The sequence below is a fragment of the Bubalus bubalis genome, chromosome 2 (assembly GCF_019923935.1).
Source record: "Bubalus bubalis isolate 160015118507 breed Murrah chromosome 2, NDDB_SH_1, whole genome shotgun sequence".
Taxonomy (NCBI): domain Eukaryota; kingdom Metazoa; phylum Chordata; class Mammalia; order Artiodactyla; family Bovidae; genus Bubalus; species Bubalus bubalis.
This window is the reverse complement of record NC_059158.1, coordinates 159,647,330-159,671,736: the sequence shown is the minus strand read 5'-3', so window position 1 is coordinate 159,671,736 and position 24,407 is coordinate 159,647,330. Positions and strand designations below refer to the sequence as shown.

Here is a 24,407-nt window from a genome sequence, read left to right as displayed (position 1 = left end):
GGGTGCTGCCTTCACTCTGAGGGCAAAGGGGGGGCTCTGGAAGGTACCTGAGGAAGGGGTAACATGCCGGACGCTCACAGCACTGACATATGTGGTCGGGTTGTTCACAGCCCACTCTTCACACGCACTGTCTCGGGAGGTCCTCTAGAGGCGATTCCTCTAAATGTCTGCTGGGTAACCCCGCCGCAGAAGTGAGGGAAGGGAGAGCACAGGCTGGCCTGCAGCTGGGAGCGTCCACAGGCGCTGCCAGGAAGTGTCCCCGCTTAGAGAAGGAGAAGGGCTGTGCTGAGAGTGTTTCTGTTTTGGCTTAAAATGGACCTGGAAGCGGAGAGAATTTCACGTGGTCGGCCTGACCTAGCTATGGAAGCGGTTAATTCCGTACTTGGGGCTGCCGCAAGTTTAGATAAATTGGCACTAACGGTGGATGAGGTCCCCGTTCTTTTTTTTGTTTTCTTTTTTGGCCACACCGCATGGCTTATGGGATCTTAGTTCTCTGACCAGGGATCGAACCCAGGGCCTTCAGTGGTGAAAGCACAGAGTCCTAATCACTGGACACCCCCTCATTCTTCTGCCAGCTGTGCATGATGACTCCCACTCTAGGATAGCAGCTTTTGTGGGCCAACTTGCTTCCGGTAGAGAGCAGTGTGGCGGTGGGCTGAGTCAGGTCAAGGGACCACACTGCTTTCTTAGATGCTGTCCAAATCGCCAGCAAAGATGGACAGAAGGGCCGTGTGGCATTTCAAGGTCCCCTCATGGGCAGCTGCTGCCTTCCCAAGGAAAAACCTGTGATTCTGCAGCAACAGGCCAAGACCAGGGGCCAGAAGAAGCAGGGGGGTGGTGGGGGGGGGGGGTAGATGTTGGCACCATGATTTCTTCTTCCTCTCTTTTTACACTGATGACCTCCAATAAACCACTTCTTCCCTATTATGATAGTGTTGGTCCTATTGGTAGGACCAGAATGAGCTTTGTTAAGCCTTATCTTCTGGCCCAAATGTCCTTAGCCTAATCATTAGCCCCACAGACCCTCACAAATCTTACCAATGAAAGTAGCCCAGGAGTTACAAAGTGACCCTTGCGTTGTAGAAGAGAACACACCACCAGCTGGGGCCAAGGCTCAGCTGGAAAATGCTAGAAATGTAGACTCAAATATAGAAGACCTGTGTGTGAGGGGAGGGCTGAAGGCAGCTGGATGGAGGCCTGGGTGCGTGAATCCCCCATGTCTCCCCTCCTCCTGACCAGAGCCTGCAGCGGGGGTGAGCTGACCACAGCCACCAGGCACGCAGGGAAACAAAGCAGCACTATAGCCGAAGGGAAGGTGGGGAGCCAGAGAGGAAGCACAGAAACGCTCCCCCAGGATGACCCACCCACAGGGGGCGTGGACAGCCTCTGCCCCCCGCCCTGGGAGCTCCAGAGCACAACTTTAACCTTGTGCCTCGAACCCTGACCCCTTTCGGGTAGCGGAAGAGGGGATGGTACAGTGCAGTGATTAGGAGGACAAGCTTGGGAGACCCAGGAACAGGGCTTCAAACCATGATCTGGCCTCCAGCGGCCTCTGCTCCTAGAGCTGAGCACCCAACAGGGTAGCCACCAGCTGCCTGAGACAATTTCAGTGCACTTTAACTAAAATGAAATAAAACAAAAAAGTCAGCTCTTCAGTCACACTGGCCACCTTTCATGTCCTCAACAGCCACCTGTAGTTAGTGGCTACCCTATTAAGGCAAGTAAGAACGTTTCTATCATCACAGGAAGTTCTATGATCAGTGATGCTCTGGAGCAATTTGCTAAAGCTTCCCAAGTCTCCACTTCCTCATCTGTAACATGGTCATGACAAACTTAGACAGGGTGCTGAAAAGCAGAGTCATTACTCTGCTGACAAAGGTCCATATATAGTCAAGGCTATGGTATTCCCAACTCATATTGAGAGTTGGACTGTAAAGAAGGCAGAGAGCTGAAGAATGGATGCCTTCGAACTATGGTCCTGGAGAAGACTCCTGAGAGTCCCTTGGACCGCAAGGAGATCTAATCAGTCAATCTTAAGGGAAATCAAGCCTGCACTCATTGAAAGGACTGATGCTGAAGTTGAAACGCCAGTATTTTGGTCATTTAATGTGAACAGCTGACTCACTGGAAAAGTCCATGATGCTGGGAAAGACTGCGGGCAGAAGAAGAGGGCGTCAGAGGATGAGATGGCTGGATCGCATCACTGATGCAATGGACATGAACTTGGGCAAACTTTGGGAGATGGCAAAAGACAGAGAGGCCTGGCGTGCTACAGTCCATGGGGTTGCAAAGAGTCAGACATGACTGGGCGACTGAACAACAACAACAAGAAGGAGCATAATAATAAAGCCTACCTCCCAGGGTTGTATTACATATGAGAACCCAGTCAACACAAGACCTGATCACATAAAAAGCAGAGACATCACTTTGCTGACAAAGGTCTGTATAGTCAAAGCTATGGTTTTTCCAGTAGTCATGTGTGGATGTGAGAGCTCGACCATAAACAAGGCTGAGCACCGAAGAATTGATGCTTTCAAACTGTGGTGCTGGAGAAGACTCTTGACGAGTCCCTTGCACAGCAAGGAGATCCAACCAGTCAATCCTAAAGGAAATCAACCCTGAATATTCATTGGAAGGACTGATGCTAAAGCTCCAATCCTTTGGCCACCTGATTCGAGGAGCCAATTCATTGGAAAAGACCCTGATGCTGGGAAAGATTGAGGGCAGGAGGAGAAGGGGGTGACAGAGGATGAAATGGTCGCATGGCATCACCAACTCAATGGACATGAGTTTGAGCAAACTCTGGGAGACAGTGAAGGACGGGGAAGCCTGGCATGCTGCAGTCCACGGGGTTGCAGACAGTCGGCTACAGCTCAGTGACGGAACAAGAACAGCACGTTACCTTATTCTGCCATCCATGCTAAGCTTAGGTTTCACGGGTGAGTGTTTCCATCGCTTTAAATCACCTGTTGCTTCTAACATTCGGAAGCAGATTACAGATGCTCAATAAAGGCTGCTGCCCTTGTGCTAACTTTGTCACTTTACCCTTTCATCATCCCGTCTGTAAAGCGGCCATGTTACTCCCAGAAATGTTCCTCTCCGAGGGGTGTATGTGGTGGGATGCAGCTCAAGTGAAGGGAGAAATGTCAAAGGGTTTGTAAAAAAGTATCTGGCACTCTCCAAACAGAAGAAACTGTTCAGAGACATGAAGCACTTGGCACCCAGTTGGTGCTCAGAAAATGCACGTGTGATGGATGTGGGCAGCATTGAGAATGCTTAGCTTCACCTCCCACACACCCCCAGCACTCGCCCCAACACACACACACCCCTTGGGAGCATGACTGGGTCTCCACAGAGTTATCCAGCAGGGTGGGGCGGGCGGGGAGGGAACCAGGGCTGGGGTGGGGCTGCAGAGGCAGCAAGGGCAGGCTCTGCCCTGCAAATCCAGCACCTATGGAACTCTATTCTTCAGTCACCCCTGTTCCTGAAGTTCCCAACCAGAAACTGAGAACTGTCAGATCTCAAAAGCTTGTCCTGTTGAGGGGAGGAACCCCAAGAGGGCACTGGGCAGCCACCCCTGGTTACCAAGGGGGGCCAAAAGGAGCAAGAAAGGAAGGTGGTTCCAAGAGACCTCTTCCTACAAGACACCATACCCTCCCTCCCTCAACACACTCCCAACCCCACCCACAGCCACACTGCCTGACACCCTTCCCTTGCCCCACCCCCTCAATCCCCACAGACTCCAGGCCTGGGACCCCCTCCCTTGCCAAATGTCTGTGCCACCCACAGGTTCCGCCCATTCCTGCTGCTCTCTAGGTCCACTGGCCCCCGTCCAGCTGCTCTGGACCAAACAGCGCCTTGTAGGGTAAGAAAATCTGCTTTCTCCACGACAGCCGCGTCTACACTCACGTGCTTGTCCCTCAAGCCCTGAGGCCCTCCAGCCAGCCTGGCTTATGGGAACTTCTCTGTGGCCACAGTGCCTGGTGCGGCTGACTAATGTGATGAAGCTTTCTGGCTCCCCAGGCTGGAGGAGGCACAGAGATGCTGTGGCGGGCTAAAGACCCAGGGACTGGGAAATACAGAGGGGCTGTGGGCCGCAGGCCTGGGGAGGGCAGGGAAGGAGTCCCCAAGGCACAGACAGGCTGAAGGAAGGGCAGAAAAGGAAGAGGCAGTTTTCTGGGAGCCTCCTGGAAACCCATGCTCCTGTGCTCAACATCACCCCTTAATAATGCTAACAACTAACATTTGTCTACAGCTTTACAGTTCATAAAGCTCGTTCACACATTTGCTTTCATTCGTGAGGATGGTATAATTATCTCTGGTTTACAAACGAGGAAACTAAAGTGCAGGGAGGTTCCATGTGGCGGAACATAGAACTCCCAGTCAAGTGCTGACAGTTGCCTTGCCCCAAGCCTCCTTCCCAACCTTAAAAGGCTTTCAAATGGCCCTGAGCCAGTATTGGGGCAAACCGCCCCCCCACCACCACCACCACGCACATACAACCCTCGGCCAAATCTCAGCCCAAGCCAGGTATTGACCGGAGTCCTGGAGCCAGGCCATGGCCCCCAAAGAGGAGCGGGGAGCTGAGTCAGAAGCCAGATCCCGGAGGTGATGGAAGGACGGAAGCATGCAGTGGAGGGATGGGTATGATTCAGCGTGGTGGGAGGGGCGAGCAGAAGGAGAATACCTAACTCATGGGCCCCTGGAAGGGGGATGTAAGCTAAGGAAGAGGCAGACCTGCAGGCCTGCAAAGCCAGACAGGTGCAACCCAAAGGACCTAATGCTGGACTGGGACTCAGGCCAGACACTGCCAAGAACTCCCTAATCTCTGATCGTGAAGGTGCTGAGGACCTAGGACCACAGCAAACAGGCTCTGTAATCTTGTCTCCGGCAGCACCGAGTGAAAGTAAAGGACAGAACAAGGTATACTATTCCCTGTCCGGGCACGCCTAGCCCTTCCCCCTGCCCGCCTAATTCCCAGGCTCCTGCAGGGCTCTGATGTCTCTCAGTCCAGGATATCACAACACCAACAGACCACTTGGCCAGTCTAGGGACCAGATTCATCTACCCTGCACTGTCCTCTATCCCAGGTCCGCTGACCTAGGTTGATTGCCCAGTGGTAATCTCCTTAATGAACTTCCCCAGTGGCTCAGATGGTAAAGCATCTGCCTACAATGCAGGAGACCTGGGTTCAATCCCTGGGTCAGGAAGATCCCCTGGAGAAGGAAATGGCAACCCACTCCAGTATCCTTGCCTGGAAAATCCCACAGCCGGAGGAGCCTGGTAGGCTACAGCCCATGCGCGACGTTTCCTTTTGAAACACCCCCTACCCTCTCTCACCTCCCCACCCCACCTCACTGCCCAGGGCCAGCACTTTGTCAGCCCAGCAACCTGAATGACTTGAACTGGCAATGCACACCAACACCAGTCCTCAACCTGAAAGAAACCCGGCTCAAATCCAAAGGAAGTAGTTCGACACCAAGAAAGGACTTTCATAAAAATAGAAAACGAGGCAGCCTCAGCTATATCCCAAGAGGTACTCTCAGATGCATCTTCTTTCGGGCTCTGGGTTCAACTGAAGGAGCAAGGGAGCAGGGGAAGGTTGTGGCGCTTAAAAGTATCTGTTTTTACAAGAGGTGGAAATAGAGGTGACCATTCTAGAGAGGAAATGACCTCAGAAGACTCCTGATGGCTTTTAAACCCTTTGAGCAGGGAGATTCTTTATCTCTGAGACTCAAGGATAATTTGCTTTCCCCAAAGAACCCGGTTCAGGGAAATGCCATGGGAGGAGGGCATTTAGAGGATGTCGGAAGACACACTTCAATGACTTCATGAATTGGCCTCTCTGGCATGTGCCTTGGGAATTTGGCCACTGCCTTGGGGGCAGGGCCATTTAAAATGCTTGCACTAGAGCAGCCAACACAGGAGAATGGACTAGAATGCACACTGGTTGAGAGCCCAAGCACCAGGCTAGGAGTGGGAAGGGTCACTAGTGGCTCACCTCCCCCAGCCCCAGGGCCCACGGTTCCCTACCAGGTCTCACGGCCAGCGTGGCAGCGCAGCGGGCCTGGCCCAGCTCGTTGGTGGCAGTGGCTGCATAGCTCCCGGCATCGGCGGCCCGGGCCTCCCGGAGCAGCAGGGTGTGCCGCTCGCCTTCTGCCCGGATGAGAAGGCGGCCATCACTGCGCAGCGGGGACCCATCCTTCTGCCAGGACACTGTAGGGAAGCAGTGGGGTGACCAGGTTGTCCTTGCCCACAGGGGCCCACTGGGGCCAATCTCCCCCCACCCCACCCCACACAGGGCCCACAGCACTCCTCTCCCCACCCCAGGGAATCCCGAGGGCTGGCCCCTCAGTCACAAAAGTCCAGGCCCACCTTCCCCTCTCTCAAGGGACTGTGACCCCACTAACACACACAGACACACACATACACACACATGACACAGCAGTCTGGCCAGCCCCATGGAATGGATGATCTCCCCGCCCACTCCCCGTACCCCCTCCCTCCCATTCCCCCCAAGGACTGGGGTGGGAGGCAGGGAAGGGAGAATCTCCCCTCCTTCTCTCAATCTTAGCCTGACCCCAGGCCTAGAGCTCACCTTGGGGCGGGGGGTTGGCGGTGACAATACACTTGAGCAGCACATCCACCCCTGGGGCCACCACTGCATTTTGCAGGGGGATCTCAAACACAGGGGCCTCCAGGGGCTCTTCTCCAGCAGACACATAGGAGTCATCCGAAGACTCTGCAGGACACATGGACGAGAGGGTAAGGGGACATGTCCCTGTGGGAATGACTTGGGGGAGAGGGGGCAAACCCAGAGAGAGGGCCTTCTGGAAGGCAAGGGTTGGAGAGCAAAGGGTCTCTCTCCTGAACCTCCTGAGACAGGGAAGAAAGGAAAACAGAAGGGATTTCTCCAACAGAACAGGGCGGCGGGACTCTATGGTGGTTTGGCTGCTTAATTTCAGCCACAGTTAGGAGGCTGGTTTCTGGAGGATGACAGGGACTGCACTGTGCGTCTTTACACAAATCAGTCATCAGTGATCATAGATCAAGCCCTGTGCAAGGTGCTCTGAGGAGGACACGACTTCATAAGCTTCCAAACAGAGAACAAGCCAATAGCAACCCAAGACCTAAGCAATGCTAGTGTGACAGGGCGATGTGTGGTGAACTGTCAAACTAGTGATGCCACTGGATTAAAAAAGGGAGCAGCAGGTGCTTCCGGTAGCCATGAGAGGCCTCATGAAGATCAGCTTTGACTGTGTCCATTCACCAAACAGTAACACTGCACTTACTACTTACTCCGTATGGGTACCAGGGACACAATAAGAAATCAGAGGCAGTCCCTGCTTACAGAAGAGACCATACACACACAGGAAGAGAGCTCGTACACACGAAGAGACCATAAAACTCCACGGTCGTGACTCTCTCTGGGTATTTTCTAATTCTGACCTTCTGTAAGCTAGATAACAGGCTTCCCAGGTGGCGATAGTGGTAAAGAATCCGCCTGCCAATGCAGGAGAACTAAAAGACGCCAGTTCAATCCCTGGGTTGGGAAGATTCCCTGGAGAAGAAAATGGCAACCCACTTCAGTATTCTTGCCTGGAAGATCCCATGGACAGAGAAGCCTGGGCAGGCTACAGTCCATGGGGTTGCAAAGAGTTGGACACGACTAAAGTGACTTAACACAACCCATGAGCTAGATAACGCACAGTGTCTGTAGCCAAAAGAGCCATGAAGATGTTATGCTGTTCTCTAGGTACAAAACCTTGGACAAATTAGATAATCTCTGTGCCTCAGTTTTATCTGTAAAATGGAGCTGATAAATAACACCCAACATCCTATAGAACTGGCATATAGATTAAAATAAAGTAACACACCCAGTTAACACAACACCTGGAACATGGCTGTGGACACTCAATAACGTGGCTAGTAGGACGATGAATAGGCACCTAGTCATCTCTAAAGATTTTGAGACAGTACTACTAAAATGAAGAATAATGTGATGAAAAAAGGGGGGGGAGGAGTGCTAAGTGCACTGAGAGAGACATCGACAGTGTCCTAAGAGCAGGGGGTTGGCATATCTGGCCTGGAAAAACAGCAGAGGCAGGAGTGAGCTGAGGATGGCTCCTCAGTCTTGCACCAGAAGTGGCCCCAAGTTGATGTTCAGTTGAGCAGAGTTAGGGGCAGAGGCATTTGGGGTACTGGCCACCATCCACAGGAGTGTGCGACAACACACTGGTTGGCATGTGATCACAGTCAGCTCAGCCACGCAGGGACTCCAAAGATAGGAGGGATGAGGCTAGAAGGGAGGCTGGGTGAGATCTTAGTAGCCCTGATGGGTCAGGTGATGTGTGGGGATGAGAAGATCAGTACTGAGAACTGGCTGGCCCTAAGCTCAACAGTAAGAGGGACATGATCAATTACTTATTGAGATGGCCTTTGGTCTCTTCCCCCACAGACCAGTGGGGATGTGGAGGGTTTCCCCCCACCATTAGATCCTTGACCCAACAGCCCAGCAGGCCACTGGACCCAAGGGACGTTATAGAAGGCATTGGACATGGGATCTTTGTTCACAGCTCCGCTCCGCCCAGCCTCCATCAAAACATTCTCACACTCTCACCATCGGACAGGTCATATACAAGGGCCTTCAACAATCCTTCACTCAAACTGGAAGCTGGGACCATGCCTTTCCTCTGAAACCGCACCCTCGCAACTGCCTAGCAGTCTCGCTCTTTCCAGACATGCTCCCACCCAGGTCTCAGCACCTTCTCTACCCTCCCCGAGGCCTTACCGAGCTCAGGCGAGGTGGGCCGCGCCCGGCGACCTCTGCCCTGGCTGCGGGCCCCTCGGCGGTCCCAGGCCCCCCAAGGACCGTCCTCCTCTGGCCCTCGGCGCAGCCTCTTCTCGGCCTCGGGTCCCGCCCTATTCTTCTCCAAGGTCTGGGGCACAGCAGCGCCCTCCTGGCCCGGCGTGGCCCAGGGCAGGAAGCGCACGGCCTGCGGCGGGGGCTCCCGTTTCCGACCCGGGGGAGCTTTCGTCCTGGTCTCGGGGGGCTCGGAGGTGGGGGGCGGCACCGGGCTCCGGCACTCCTGGATGGCTCTGCTCCGGGTCAGCGGGAACTGGTCCCGGCGCCTAACCTCCTGCTGCGGGCCTTCCCCCGGCTCCGTCCTGCCCGCTGGCCCACGGCCCCGGGGCCTCCCTGGCTCATCCCCGGGCTTTTCCGCGACGCTCGCAGGGGGCGGCTGGGCGGCGGCGGGGCTCAAGGCCCGCGGGGTCTTGGGGGTGGAGGGCTGGGAGAAGAGCGGCAGCTCGCCGGGCTCTCGGGGGGACGGGGCGCGCTGCAGCGTGGCGCGCAGGGACTCGTGAGAGCGCACCAGCTCCTCCCGCGACGTGGAGCGGCGGATGCGGCCCAGCTCCTGGGCGAAGCGCAGCTCGAGGTCGGACGCAGAGCTGCGCTGACGCGTGCGCTCGTCCAGCGAGGCCGCCTTCTGCTGGAATAGGCGGCGCCGCTCGGCCACGCTGCCCGCCGGGGACCGCAGCTCCTCTTGCGAGGCCCTGGGCGTGCCCCACGGCCCGCCGCCCTCGGACTTGGGCTGCTCCAGCGAACGGGCCTTGCGCAGGGGCACCCAGGGCCGCAGGGGCGCCGGCGGCGAGTCGCTGCGCTCCAGGCTGCGCCGGCGCTCCTCGAAGAACTGCAGCTTGTCCAGGATGCGGGAGCCAGCGCGCACCAGCCTCGGGGAGCGGCCCAGCGCCGACTGGCGGCCCGAGGCCTCACTCAGGGGCGTCTGAGGCCGGGACTCCGCCGTGCCCGCTAGCGAGGGCCCGGACGACTTGGACTTTTTCCCTCGCTTCTCTTCGGCGGTGGCGTCCTCGGGCGGCACCGGCTCCCGAGAGCGCCGGTGCGGCGGCGTGGGGGTGGCCAGGGGCTGGCCGCCGGATCCCGGCGGGGGCCGCTTACCCACCCGAGGGGACGGTGGGGGCAGCAGCGCGGATTTGGAGGGGGGCGGCAGGGCTGGGCGACGGGGGGCTTCGCTGGCGGGCTGAGGCTGAAGGTCAGGTTCCTCCTTGTGCAGTCCGCTCTGAGGGACAGTGCTGCGGGACCAAGACGAAGAGGGGCAGGAGATTCAGGGGGCCTCCCCTCCCAGACCTTCGGGTCGTGACAGGAATCAGGCGGTGGGCATGCTGGGAAGGCTTGGGGGTGACATCGGCCAGCCCCTCCTCCGCCCCCCCACCCGCCAAGAGGAAGGCACAGCCAGAGCAGGTGCTGGGGAGAGGCTGGCGGCTCTGGCCCCGGAAGATTGGGCTGGTGGCTGGGTCCAGGAACAGACTCAGTCCCAGGGGCTCTGGCCAGCCCCCTCTCCCCAGCCCCAGAAGCTGGGAAACAGCACAAACAGAAACTGAGTGGTGGGGGGAGGGGGGGGGGGAAGGATGAGGCTGAAGACCCAAAAGATGAAGTGGGCAGGGAAGGCGGGAGGGTGGGATGAGGCGGGGCCCTCTCAGGAATTCAGCCTCCCACTCATTCCTGCCCCCAGCTGGCCCCCACAGCCCTGCCCTTCCTCAGCAGTGCATACCCCTTCACTGTGCCCCAGGAAGAACAGGCACACGCCTTCCAGGAGCAATACCCTCATCCCTGGGATTGCCTAACAGCTCCTCAGACCTAAGCCCCCACTGTGCTGACAGCAGGTGACAGCTGAGGTCCCTGGAGTGGGAGACGAGGGTAGCCAGGTTCCCGTGCCTTTGATTAATCTGCCCCCGGTACAAGGCCTCTGACTTTGTCCTGCCCCTGGGAAAGTTACCTTGAGTCCTTGGAAACCACCCCCTGAGAAACACAGAAGCTCCCCAAAGGGGTATGCTCAGGAATAACTCAGCTCCAAAATAACTACTGTGTGGGCCTGAACAGTGGGTGTGGGAGAAGAGGAGGAAGGAAGGAGCTGGGCAGCCCCAGACTGCCCCTCTCACCTCCAGAACTTTGATGCCCAAGAGCTGGGCCTCAGTTTCCCCCATCTGGACTCTTGGGGGCACACCAAACATAGAGATTAGCAAGAAAAGGAATCGAAGATACTAGCATCCTACCTAACACATTAGAGAGAGCTTAATAAAAACTTATGAAATGGCTCATTGAGTACTTATTGTGTGTCAAGCATGTACTGAATGCTTAAAATGCATTGAGTCATTTAATCCTCACAACAATCCTTTGCAACAAGGACTGTTATTATCTCCATTTACAGATGAAGAAAGTGAGGTTTAGAGAGGTGAGGTGCCTTACCAAGGTAACACAGCTAGGAAATAGTTGGTGCTAGATTGAAACCCCAGTAGTCTGGCTTCTAAGCCCTTGTTCCCTCCGATATGTCTGGGATTCTGGGGGCACAGAGACGGGAGAAATAGTATGGTATTGGCCATGAGCATAAATTCTCCAGCGCCTTAGTGTCAGGCTACCTGGGTCAGCCGCCTACACAGCAAACCTCACCTCCAACAGGGTGTGGGGTGGGGGTGGGGGCATGCAATCTAGAGTGCCCTAGGGAGAAAAACCTCAACCAGCCACCTGCAGGGAGGCAGAGTCTACTCTGGGGGAGGGACAGCAGAGTCCCTGAGGAACGGCCTCTGGGAACTGGGTGAGGCAGGGAGAGAAATTGGGGACAGCAGAGGAGATCTCTTGCTGGCAGTTTCAAGCTCCAGGCCAGCCTGTGTACCACAGACATCACTAAGGAAATGGGTTCCTCGGAAGTTGCCATAGCAACTCCAGGCTCCGGCTGGGGCCTGGCAAAGAAAGGCAGGGAAGGAAAAGGCAAGTCCAGGGCATGGGAGCGCCTGGTTAATGCCAGCCAGATAAAGCAAGGGCGCCTCCTCTGCACCTGCCCCCAGACCTCTTCCCTGCCTACCGCCAGCCACCTCAGCCACCCGCAAAAAATGCCTCCCCCCACCAGGCCCTTTCTTTCTCCTCCATGGTGGTACCTCCCCCACACACACCCATACCCATCACAAATCAGGCCCCCCTCAGCTCCCCAAATGCCCCCTGATAACCTCTCTCATCAGCCACTCCTCTCTTCTACCATAGCACTCTCTTCTGTATCTGCCAGTTCCACATCTCCAAAACCCAAAACCGGCTCCAACATCTCACTCCAACACCTCCGCTCCTCACCGTAGCCTCCCAGGACCACCTTCAACCCCACCCTGAGGCGTCTCCCACATGGGGTCCTCACATGCCCCCACCTCCATCACTCTGAGCCCTCTGCCTCCAGCCTAGCCCCCCCAACCCCCAATCTCCATCCCACCCTGCCTCAGCCCCCTGCGGCCCACACACTTCACATGCCCCTGCTCTCCCAGGCCCCTGGCCCCAACAACCCCCTGACCACCTCGCTCTCTTCTGTCTCCTGGTTGTGCTCTCGCTCGCTCCCTCCTGCTCTCCCGGGAGCTGCCGTGCAGAAAGGTTCCGTTCCTCCCAGAAAAAGGCCCACATGGGAACAGGAATGTGCAGAGATGAAAAGGCAGCAGCTGCTGAGACAGCAGGCACGGAGGGGGCCCCTGAGGGGTGGGGGGAGTGGGGATCCTGGGGACAACTGGAGCCTGAATGGGCGAGGCAGGAGAGGGCCCCCGGGAGAGTGGAGATCTTGCAGGAGACAAGAAAGAGAGAGAGGGGTCCACGAGACCATGGAGATGGCACAGTGAGCCAGGACAGGTGGGAGCAGGAGCATGTGGGTGGTGATGGAACAGGAGGAGGATGGAGCTGTGTAGGAAGACAGAGTGGGCAGCTGGGGCCAGGAGAGGAAGCAATGGTGGGGGGGGTGGAGAAGTGCACAGAGGGATGGATGGTGCAGGGGACGTGGGGTGTGGAGGCTAATGGACGGTGAGGGGCAGTGCGGGACGGCATGGTGAGGTGGGACAGTGAAGGGCCCAGGTAAGGCCGTTACTTACACGTGGATCGAGAGCGCCCGTCCTCTGTACAGGCTGAATGCGCTGCCGTACAGGTCACTGGCCACCGAAAGGCTATCCTCTGACCCCCAGCTTGCGCCCACCAGATTAGCTCGAGACGCCCGTACCAGCGGCTCCACCCCCAGGTGCCGTGGCCCGGCCCCGGTTGCCTGTGCTTGCCTTGGGCTGCCCGGGAGGCGGCGGGTGCCAGCCCTGCTGCCCGCTTCCTGCTCCAGGACCGTCTGCCCGCTGCCCCACCAGCTCACTTGCTCCTCTGAGGTGCCTGTCATGGAGGTCGGGGGCGTGTCCAGGGAGGTGCCCACCAGGGTATCAGAGCCCCCTAGAGAGAGGAACACAGTGAAGCCAGGCACCTTTGGAGGGAAGGCCACCTGCTGGCTCTGTGTGCACCCCAGAGAGCTCACCCGTGGGGGTGCTGAAGGCCCCATCATCCCGAAGCTCCAGGCGCTGGGTCCCCTGCCCGTCGCTGATGTCATCCTCGCCTGTCTCCGAGTCTGGAGGAGAAAGGGTCTGTGTGGGCAGGGCTCTCCTCCCCCTGACTCCGACTCTTCCCTCCTGCCTCCCCTGCAGCAGGCTCCACATCGCCATCAGGTCTTCCATCATCTATCTTTTCTCCCCTTAGCTCCCCACATTCCGCTGCCCATCCTGGGAGCCTCGGGGTCACCCCTCCCATGCCGGTCCTCTGGCTCCTCACCCCTGCCTCCGTGGTAGTGCCCTCAAAGCTACCTGCAGTCTCCCCACCCGGCCACTTGATGGACTGCAGGGCTGTAGCCCCTCCCCCTCCTCTCCGCCAGTGATAACTTAAGTTCCCGCACAGCCCCCCAAATAACAAGATCCTACGTTTCAAGGCTCTAAAGTCTGGGTTCCGGTACCCAGGAACAAAGGGGAGTCACCTCAGAGTCGTACTGTCAGAGCACTCAACCAACCGCAGGGCCAGCCTGTCCTCCACCCCAAACCAGCTGGAACACATCAGGGTGCAGCTGAGGCAGGGTGAGGAGAGGCCGGGGTTGGGCAGGGAAGCAGGGGAGTGGAGGGCCAGGGCAGGAGCCAGTTTCCTACCGTAACTTTGCTTTCTGCAGGAGCGGAAAACTTCGCTTCCATAGGAGCAGCAGGAGAGAGACATGGACAGACTGTTATCAGAGCGTTTGTGGGGTAGGGCATGGTGGACAGGCAGGACAGAGGGGCCATCAGGGTACCCGGTGCCCTAAGATGCCCTGTGGGGATGGGAGTTGGGAGAGGGAGACACCTGGGATGAGCAAAGCACCTCTCATTCGCTGATTGCCTGCCGGCCCCAGTGGGCCCAGCACTGGGGAGCCAGTGTGCTTTGGGAGATTCTTCCAATGACCACAGTGATTCTGCACCTTCGCACTTTCACTGGTGCTCCCACTGGCCACACACACACACACACACACACGTACACACACATACACCCACTTGTACTCAGCCCAGCCACAGACCCAGGCCCCCCATTAGGGGTCAGGCCCACCTTCTGGTACAATATCTGCATTGTGCTTTGACCTCTCAAAAGAACCTCTCCATCTGTTTGGCATCATGACGTGACCTGCACCCTCTTCCCAAACCCTCTCTGCTACTGCTGAATGGTCCTCAAAAATGTGGTCAGGCTAGGAGCAAAGTTTCTTGGGCATGTTTCTTTTAACTTTCTCAGATTCTATCAGGTTCTGTGCCTCAGTTTCTCCCTGAGTGCCATGACAAGCAGGAGCCACGTGCTGGTTGTAGAAGCATGGCACTTAACTCATCCCCACCTGGCCCACAGATGAAGAATAATAAGTCCGGGACCCATTAGAGGGTGTGCCAGCTAACCCCAACCCCTATTGCTAGGTCCTTTCTCAGCTGCAAGGGGCTTTCTTGGGTGGGTGGGTAGGTGGTTAAGCAGGTAGGTGGGTGGGGGAATATGGGGGCCCTGTATCTCATGGGCCGTCTTCAGGCCTGGGTGCCTCATGAAGGGACATGGACCAAGAGGAGGAGTGTGCATGGGCTAGAGCAGGCAGCTCACGGTCCACGCACCATGGGTGAGTCGGCCAAAGGCCCGGCGGGAGTGGCCGGTTTTCTGAAAGAGAAAAGACAGAATGAGGAGTTGAGGGGAAGGCTCGCTCCTGATGCTCCGACCTTCCTATACCTCTTGTCCAAAGCTCTATATCAATCAGAAACTTGGCCCAGGGACCACTGGGGGCAGGGCAAGCGGAAGGGACCCCGGCAGCTAGCTTCCCCTAAAGGGAATAAATATCTCCAGTTTTCCTTGCTTGTCAGCCCTCCCCCTGGAGCTCCCGCGAGGCTCTGGGGAGGAGCTGGGGAGGAAGAAGGGTGGACTAAGGGTCAAACGCTGGTCAGAGGACTGGGGACCTGAGCGACACTCCCAGAGATAGGCTGACAGATGTGAAGGAAGAAATTTGGTGGGGGGGGGGGCATGCTTGGATGACTGGGAGATGGAAGGACAAGGACACAGATTCCTGCTGGGGGCGGGGGGGTGGAGGGGGAGGACAGACACCCCTGAGATAGGTGTCAAGAGGGCAGGAGGGTGATGCGGGGGCAGAGGGCAAGGTCCTCCAAACGACGGGAGCCTCAGGAAAGCAAGAAGGAGGCCCGGGTCCACGGAGGACAGGGCAGGGCTAGTGGAATGCACTGAGCTCAGCGCGGATCCCTGCGCCGTTGCTTCCAGGAGCCCCGGAAGATGGAAGGCACCGGAGTTGGGGGCTGGGGAGAGCCAGCCAGGGGCACGGAGGGGTTGGACAGAGGCAAGAGGTGATACAGAAGCCCGTGGGCGCTCCACGCAGAGGGTGGCTGCGGGGGCCTCCCCGGGGGTCGCGGCGATCGCGGGTGCTGGGGGTTGGGGGGGCGGGGGCTCTGCCCTTGGGCGCGGGGAGGGGCCTGACGTAGGCCAGGGAGCCCCCTGGAGCGCGCCCTGCCCGCCGCCTCGGCCGCCGGGGTGGGGCAGACTCGGCTCCGGCGCCCCCTCCCCCGGGCCCCGCCGCGGCGACCCGCCCTCCCTCCGGGGCGCCCAGCCCTTCCTGCCCCCTCCCGGCGCCGCCCGCCCCCGGAGCCCTCACCTGGAAACGCTTCTTCACCCACAGCTTCTTCATGGCGGGGGAGGGGGCCGGGCCGGCGGCCGGGCGAGGAGGGGACGGGCGGGGGCGGGGCGGAGTCGGAGGCGGGGCCGGGGGCGAGGCGGGGAGCTGGCGGGGGCCGGCGCCGGTGGCGGAAGGAGCCTCGGGGCCGCCGGAGCCCGGGCTGGGGGAAGACGGCGGCGGCGGCGGCGGCGGCGGCGGCGGCGGAGGCCGGAGCCCGCCCTTACCCCGCCAGCCCGCACCCCCCTAGGAGCCCCTTCCCTCGCCGGCTGCCCTGCGTCCCCGGGGGCGGCGATCACCTGCCTCGCGGCTCCCCCACCCTGCATCGGCCTCCTAGGTCCTGGGCACATGGGGAAACTGAGGCACAGAAAAGAGTGCAGTGGCCCCTAGGAGAGTTCGGGCCACTAGCTCATTGGCTGCCCAGCGCGGCGTCCACACCGCCCCTCCCCCCCGCCACCCGCGGGGCCGCTCCAGAAGGTCAGCCGCATCTCCACTGGCTCACTCCACAAACATGCGCGCGCGTCCGCCTTGCCAGGCAGTACCCGACACATCGCAGGGCCGCGGCGCCGGGCGGGGGCGCCCGGAGCATACACAGGGCATGGGTCCTCCTAGTGACCTGGACCCAGAACGCGAACCCCTTCAGGCTGCTAAGGAAGGTCAGAGAAGGCCCTCAAGTTCCCTGATTGTAGGTCCTCTGTCCCTGCACCCTGGCATACACACACACACACACACACACACACACACACAGGAGCTAAGGTTCCCAGCGATTTTCCTGTTATTCACAAATATACCCCAATTTCTCGTTCATGGGTGAGCACACATCAAATTTTCTTTATCCTCCTGGCATTTGGCACCACGAATGTTTTGCTTGCACAAAACGCTACCCCTCCCCCCCACACACAATCATTATAACTAAGTTTCCTAAACATTTATTAAGTGCCAGGCACTTTATCAGGGCTTCCTTGGTGGCTCAGATGGTAAAGAATCTGCCTGCGATGCAGGAGAATTGGGTTCGATCCCTGGGTCGGAAGATACCCTGGAGAAGGGATTAGCAACCCACTTCAGTATTCTTGCCTGGTAAACCCCGTGGACAGAGGAGCCTGGAGGGCTACAGTCCATGGGGTTGCAAAGAGTCAGACATGACTGAGCAACTTCAGGCACTTTATAATCGTTACCTCACTGACAACAACTCTGTGAGTTTGAAACTCTTAAGAACATGTAACTGACTCCATTTAATCAACAAGTGACTAAGGCTCAGACAAGTCCTATCACTTAGCCAAAGCCACACAGGGTCTGTGCCTCCACGATTGCCCAGATCCGAATTCCCACCCCAGTACACACAAGTAGTGCCAATCCTGGTTGCTGAGATGTGACTACAAAGTCATTATCATTAACACTGACAGCATGCCTAGCACATACGGAGCAATGGCCTAGGCACTTTATACGAATAAACTCAATCTGTACACAGAGGCACAGAGAGGTTACTTGCCCAAGGTCACAGAGCCTGTAGTTGGGATCCAGGGATTCTCACCCAGGCACCATGACTGAGTTACTGAGCATCATGCCATAAAACCTCATATGCTGATTGGTTAGGAGGACCCCTAACTTTTTTTCTTTAAAGCATGGGTCCATAATAAATACTGAGCCAACTGATGAGTTTTGTTCAGCCTGTACAATATTTTAAGCGGGGCAAGCCTGCTCAAATTCAACTGCTGACAAGACCACCTCTCTCCTTTTCAGTTTCTACTTGACTCCTGAAGTTGTTTGAGTTGTATGGCTCTTTATTTTAAAGTTTTAGGTCATGTCTTATACGTTCTGAGTGCCTGCAGGTGGTCCTGTTACCCAGACCCCCAGAAGCAGAGGTTGCACCTACAGACACACACACAGGACATGCAATGAGAAGGGACACATGTATGTCTTTATCAATTCCAGCTGGAGGACTCGGGACACACATAGGCGATTTCCCTGCCCACCCCCAAACACACCCACTCACAGATGGGGGAGCTGAGTGAGGAGAGGGGGTAACTTGAGCCCCTGTTCCCCAGGAGAATCCGAGGGGCTGGCACATTCCGTAGCAAAAATAACCAATGGGCAGCAGGCGTGAGTGACGGGACAGCTGGGCCGAAGAGGGGCCCATGAGACTCTGTTCCTGCTCTGGGCTTGCACCGCTCACCCACACAGGCCAGCCTGGAGCATACTCTCAGGGTGGGCCTCCCCGAGCTGGCCCATAAATGCCCCATTTTCTTCCAAGGCTGGGCAGCTGGGCCACCCTGCATTTCTCCAAACCAGACTTCCAACTTCTGCCCCGCAAGCAGGTCCCCTTAGCAGGTCCCCGCAAGCAGAGAAAAGCCACGCCTCGTCTCTCACAAAGAGCCTCCATTGAGCCAGATACCCACACCCCACTCTTTCCTGCCTTGTTCTAGTCTTCTCCCTTCCTTCCTCCTGCTCACCCTGCTCTGATTTTCTGACATACTATATAATTTTCATATAGTTATGATTTTTGCATGCATAATGTGTTCCCTCCCTGGAATGTCATCTCTAAGAGGACAGGGATTTTGATCTTTCCCCCTCCCCTGACTTATAAATCTCAAGCATCTAGCACAGTGATGGGCACTTGGTGGGCACTCTGTACACGTGGCACATGGGTGGGGGCACAGAGCTGCTGGTAGTGAGGATGGGGGTGGGGGGATGGGGACTATGAGTCTTGCTGGAGCAGGTCATTCTCCAGCCTTCCTCCCATCTCTGTTCTGACCCAGACCCTTTTCTAGAAACTGGAGACGTGACCATCTTGTTTCCACCCAGGATCTTCCTGGGAGGGCTACCCTCACTTTAGGAAAGTTCTCTTGTTGTGGGCTTTGGCTGACTTTACAGCCTCTCTGTTCTTCTCTTTTTTCCCTTCCAGGGCTCCTCACTGCTCCTGATCTGGCCCCTCCTCCTCTCCCTAATTAGGATTTGGCATGAATGGAGGGGGCCACTCTCCATACCCATTCCCAACTCCATGCTGGTTTCCTCCTGGCTTTTCTTCCACACTGTCCACATTCTAGGTGAAAAAGATGATACTGCACCATCTAGCTGCAGGCAGCTCCTGCTGGAGTCCCCAACTTTTCTCTTGCTAAATCCCTCCTTCTCTCTAATCTCTCCTCTCCATGCCTTCAAGTCCCCTGCGTGGTTTACTACCATCTGTTGACTTTGGCCCTTCTGATTGGCACCAGGGTCCCCCAGGCCCTGGCTATGAGACTTCTGACTGCCAAACACGGTGAGCATTGTCAGCTTGCGCCTTCCCTTGGCTGTGCTCTCTCCTCCTTAACCCCCACCCTTCAGTATAGGCCTCCCTCTCCAGTCACACATGCCCCAAGCTTTGAGGGTGGCACTTGCCCTGATTACTTGACTGGCACATAGCTTCCCAGCCCATCCAAATGGGAGCCTGATGTTTTGACAGAGAAGAATGCCTGCCTATTTTGGAGATAGCAGAGGCTAGGGAGAGAGTGGAGATGCTGGCAGAAGGATACTTGGGGATACGGACAAGAGGGATACTTACAATGCTAGATCCTGGCCTCAGTCTCCCCACGCTTCTCTTTCTGAGGACAGGCACCGTGGACCTAGACTCAGATCTGGGTCTGCCACCTCACTCACCAGGTGACGTTGGGTAAATTCCCTCTTTGAACCTCAGTTTTCTTCTATGTATAATGGTCATAACAGTAACCCGGAACTTAGAAGACTAAATACTGAAATGAGATAGGGTGCTTTACACATGTTAAATACTCTACAAGTATCCTGTATCTCTGCCATCGTCACTATTCCTAGTCTTTCCTCATTTCTATACCCCCAAATCCCACCCTCCTATTTCACATCCTTCAAATTCTCCAGCCTGCAGCCCTCTTGTCTTCTCAAGGCCCCAGCTTCCCCAACCATGCCAATATCCCTTTATCCCTGAGCTAACATCTTGGGCTTCAGAAGTGCCAGGAACCTTAGCATCACCCCGTCTTGCCAAGCCAGATGGCAATCCCAGCCAGGAAACTGCCTGCTTCTCTCTGCAGCCAGATCCTGGCTGGACTTCCTCGAGAACCCTGAAGTCCTCCTGCTATTGATCCCAACCAAGAAAGTTTTCCATGAGGAAGTCTGAGCGATGCTGAGCTGCTTGCCCAACTGACCTTGATGGAGACCTCTCACTGGGCAGGGACTGGTGGAGGGTGGGAAGAGGAGGAAGCCAGACTCAGCCAACATCACCAAAGCAAAGCCCCTCCCTCGCCAATCAGGTGGGAGGGGCATAGTAGTCAAGCATGTGGTTTTTGGCAGTGGGACAGACCCAGGCTTCCATCCCTGCCTTGCCACCTCCTATCAGTACAACCAAGGTGCTTCATTTAATCCCTCTGGGCCTCAGGTTCCCTAGGGTTGCTGTGGGACTTAAATGATATATCAAAGGGTATGATAGCATATTGCCTGCCACACAGCAGCATAGTGGCTATTCATACTATTAAAAATTGCTACTAAGACTTTTTACCAATGAATCATAATTGCAAAGCTGCTATTGGGGCAAAGCTTCTACCAGTATGAAAAAGTTCTCAGATGTGACTTGCTGCAGCCCCTCTTCTTGTTTTGACATGAGTGGCAAAAGGTCTCCAATTTAGTCCCCCAGCACCCAGGATCCTTTCCTCACCCCAGCCTTTCAAACATGCTGTTCCATTACAGCAGCCTGCAGACGGGCCTCTGGCCTCCGGGCCTCAGGCTAGGTTTGCCCAGCCAGGGCTCAGCTCTGCTGACCCTGCCACCTGGATTCCAGAGGGGCTGGGGGGCTCTAGCATCCTGTCACCCTTCCCACTCTGGGGGATCAGGGCAGGCAAGGAGGTTCTCATCTTCAGAAAGGCCCTCCATACAACAGACAGCTCCTTCTCCCTTTTCTCTCTCCTCCCTCCAGAACTTAAGAGGTAAAAAGGCCCCAAGAGCCCAAACTCAGAGGACTGGGTTCTGAGATCTGGGATGGGCATAACTAGCTGTTTGTCTTTAAGCAGAAGCTAGTCGTGGCCTCCCCCTCTGCTCTGGACCACAGCATACTCACCCTTAAAGCTGCAGCCTGTGGACCTGAAGTTCTCTGTGGTCCTTTCTGACTCTAAACAAACATAATGACACCAGGATCCTTCTCAGCACTTCTTCTCTGTCCCATATCTCTCTCCTCCAAGTTGTGTTCTCATCAACCTATCGATTGTGCCTTTATTTATGTTCTGTTTTCAGCCCCCTTTGCCCCTGAACAAAGGCCCCCAAGGAGTCCCATCGTCCCCCAGCTCAGAGTTCTGCCAGGATGAGCCCCAGCCCCTGACCCCAGAGCAGGTGCGAGGAAAGCCTGTACCTGGCCAGGTGTGAAGCCAACCAAGACAAGCCAGCCTCGGCCCTCTCGGTCATTGAAGTGGAAGGTGGGCAGGGCAGAGCTAGGCAGAGAGTGGAGATGCTGGCAGAGGGAGGCCGAGCCTCTTTTCCAGCTCCCGACAGCTGCACCCCGCAGCCTTCTTTACCCTCCAGCTGCTGAGTTCCTTCAGGATGCTGGAGCTGTGCAGCTCACTATACCCAGGGAGCATGGTATGCCTCCTCCTCAGCCCCTCAGCATGTCCCCCTACATGACACTACCCAGCTGGAGTGAGAATTCCCTCTTGAACCAGGACAAACTCATGATCTCCAAGCTCTTTGCCATCTCCCCCAATTGCAGCTTTCTTCCTCAGAATTCTATTGCTTAAGACTCAGTCTGCTGGGATTCTGTCTTCAGCCTAGAGAAGAACTGGTTTAGGGGCTGAGGAAGTCAAAAAGGAAGCCGAAAACACTGACCTAAGGAGATTCGGCCCTGGCCTGCACCCACACCAGCCCCAGCAGGACTCTGAGCACAGGGCTCAGTCTTATGCCCCTTCCCTTCCACCTAGGACAATCACCCACCCCTTCACACACACAGGCAGGGCCATGCCCCCTTCCATGCCCTCTGAACCTCGGGGAGACATGGCCCATGCACTTCCCATACCAATTCCACAAGCCCCTCATCTGCTGGCACCACCAGACGCCTGCACTGCCCGCCCATGCACATGCACACGGCGGGCTTGCGTGTGGATTCTCAGGCACTCCCCTCCATATGTGCTGGGAACCCCCAACCCAGGCTCTGCCTCCTGCTGCTCTGCACCCTGTCCTGCTGCTCTGCACCCTATCCGTACTTGTCCACCCACTGGCCCCTTCCAACCTGCCTAGTGCTGACCACACAAACCTGGCCTGGCAATGGACTATGAGGAGTTCTGACCCATCCCCTCAACACCACAGCCAGATCAGGGGAGCCCACCTCCTCCTTCAGACATGCAGGCATGTCTGAAGAGGTGGATTCCGAGTCTAAATTATCAGAGCCGGTGAAAACAGTTTCCCCAGGAGGCCCCTCTCTACAGGGAAACTAGGAGGGTTCCTACTATGCAATGCTCAGAGAGGCCTGAGTGGGGCTCAGGCTTGGCTTACCAAACGCTGACCCTTAACCTCTGACCTTCCTGTGGGGAGCCTCTCTACCTTGACACCCGCTTTCCCTGCACTTTCCTCTTGACGGGCACTCCTGGGTCAGCACATCTGAGAAGCCAGAGCACCCTGAAAAAGGCTGGATGAACAGATGCCTCCACCGAGCTAGCGGCGGCCCGGGTAACCTTCTCTACCTGTGAGCACCCCCATCCCCCCGGCTTGGCCCCCACCTCCCCATTACCTCCGACCTCCAGCACGGTGAGAACCGCCTCGCAGGAGGCCTGGCCCCGCTCGTTCTGGGCCCTGCAGCTATACACGCCGGCATCCCGCGGCCCGCAGCTTCGCAGCCACAGGCAGCTGGGCTCAGGGGCCGGCGGGGGCAAGCGCTGCCCATCCCGGAACCAGCTGAGGCTGGGCTGGGGCGTCCCGCTCACCACCACCCGCAGCCGCACGTCGCTGCCCGCAGACACCGCCGCGTCCTTCAGGGGCCGCAGGAAGACCGGCGCCCCGGCCACCGCGACCGCCGCCCCTCCGCCGGCCCCCACTTTGGCCCTCTTCGGGGGCACCCCGGGGCTGGGGGGTGCCCTCGTGCCCGCGTCCTCGCCTCGCGTGCCCCGGGCTTTCTGCATGGCCTCTTCGAGTTGAGCTGGGGAGACGCCGGAACTGGACGGCCACGGGGGCACCAGGGGGATGTTGCCCTGGGAGATGAGTCCTGGGGGGCCGGCGCCTTGCCTTCCTGCCGCCCGCCCGCCTTCGGCCTGTGCTACCCAGAAGGTCACCAGGGCGGCCGCGGTTGCGCCTCGGGGGCTATTTTTAGGCCCCCCGGCTCGGGTTGCGAGGGAGCAGTGCAGGGAGGGGGCAGCAGAGGAGGGGACTTGGACTCTACTCTGCTTCTTCTCCCCCCGTAGGAGTCCCCGTCGCCCCCCTCCCTTGGCTTATACCGGTCCCTGAGGCCTTTTCCAAGCCCCCTACCCTGCGGTGTGCCCCGCCCCCCAGCCACCCACTCATGGAGTCGGATTACCCTTGGGCTAAATCCCATTTCCCTTCCTCCCTCCTCCTGGGTCTCTGATTCCCAGCCTCACGCGGCTGGGGGAGAGAGAGAGAAGGTCCCGGGTGAGACCTCTGAGAGGCAGATGGGCAAGCAGGCCCAAGTGGAGGTGAGCAGAGGCTGGGGAGGAGGGACCAGTGGCTTCCCCCAGCCTCCATGACAGCCGTGGTGAACAGTAAGACCTGGAGCAGGGAGTCAAGTGGACCGCCCAGCTAGTCCCTGCCCTTACTTGCTGGATGACATCAAACCTCTCTCAACCTCCACATCCTCATTTGTAAGAACTCAGCCGTTGTACAGAGTTGCAACAGGCAGAGAAGAGTGGGAAGGAGGTTCCAGGCAGGGGGAATAGCCTGACCAAAATCAGAGCATGATGAAAGGAGATGATGTGTGCTAAGAATGAGAGGAGTCTGGGGAATTCCCTGGCTGTCCAGTGGTTAGAACTCCGCACTTTGATTGCCAAGCACACAGGGTTTGAGCTCTGGTAGGGGAAGGAAGATCTCACAAGCCACCCAACGAAGCCAAAATGAAAATCAGAGGAGTCTGCAAGGATTGAACCCCAGTGGGCGAGGTGAGAGGTGGGTCCTGACAGGAGACCCTTTGCTCCCTAAGGTCTCTATCCTGATGGCCCTGGGGTGGGGGTGGGGGACGCAGGTAGGGCACTGCAGGGCATTAAGCAGTAGGATAATATGGTCAGAGCTGTTTTTTAGAAGGATCCCTCTGGCAGCCACAGTGGAGAGGGTGGATTTGAGATGGGAGACTTGGAAGCCAGTTAGAACCTGTGGTTCTTAAAGTATTATGTACTGTGCTAGGTCGCTTCCATCGTATCTGACTCTTTGCGACCCCATGGCCCGCCAGGCTCCCCTGTCCATGGGCCTCTG

At 57.2% G+C, this 24,407-nt stretch overlaps 1 protein-coding gene across 13 annotated transcripts in view; it reads right to left on the bottom strand.

Moving 5' to 3' along the window:
* Window positions 1-23,401, bottom strand: part of SPEG (striated muscle enriched protein kinase) — a 58,846-nt gene extending 35,445 nt beyond the window's left edge. For 2 of the 13 annotated variants that reach the window (XM_044937841.2, XM_044937843.2), the window contains exons 1-8: window positions 22,723-23,401; window positions 14,953-14,995; window positions 13,987-14,021; window positions 13,332-13,421; window positions 12,913-13,249; window positions 8,792-10,092; window positions 6,599-6,742; window positions 6,034-6,216 (exon numbers count right to left, since the gene is read on the bottom strand). In XM_044937841.2, coding sequence (XP_044793776.2) covers window positions 6,034-6,216; window positions 6,599-6,742; window positions 8,792-10,092; window positions 12,913-13,249; window positions 13,332-13,421; window positions 13,987-14,021; window positions 14,953-14,995; window positions 22,723-23,110 — 2,521 coding nt within the window. In that variant the 5' untranslated portion in view covers window positions 23,111-23,401. The other 11 variants (XM_044937853.2, XM_044937854.2, XM_044937845.2 and 8 more) reach the window with 10 other exon arrangements.
* Window positions 23,402-24,407: the final 1,006 nt, after the last annotated feature.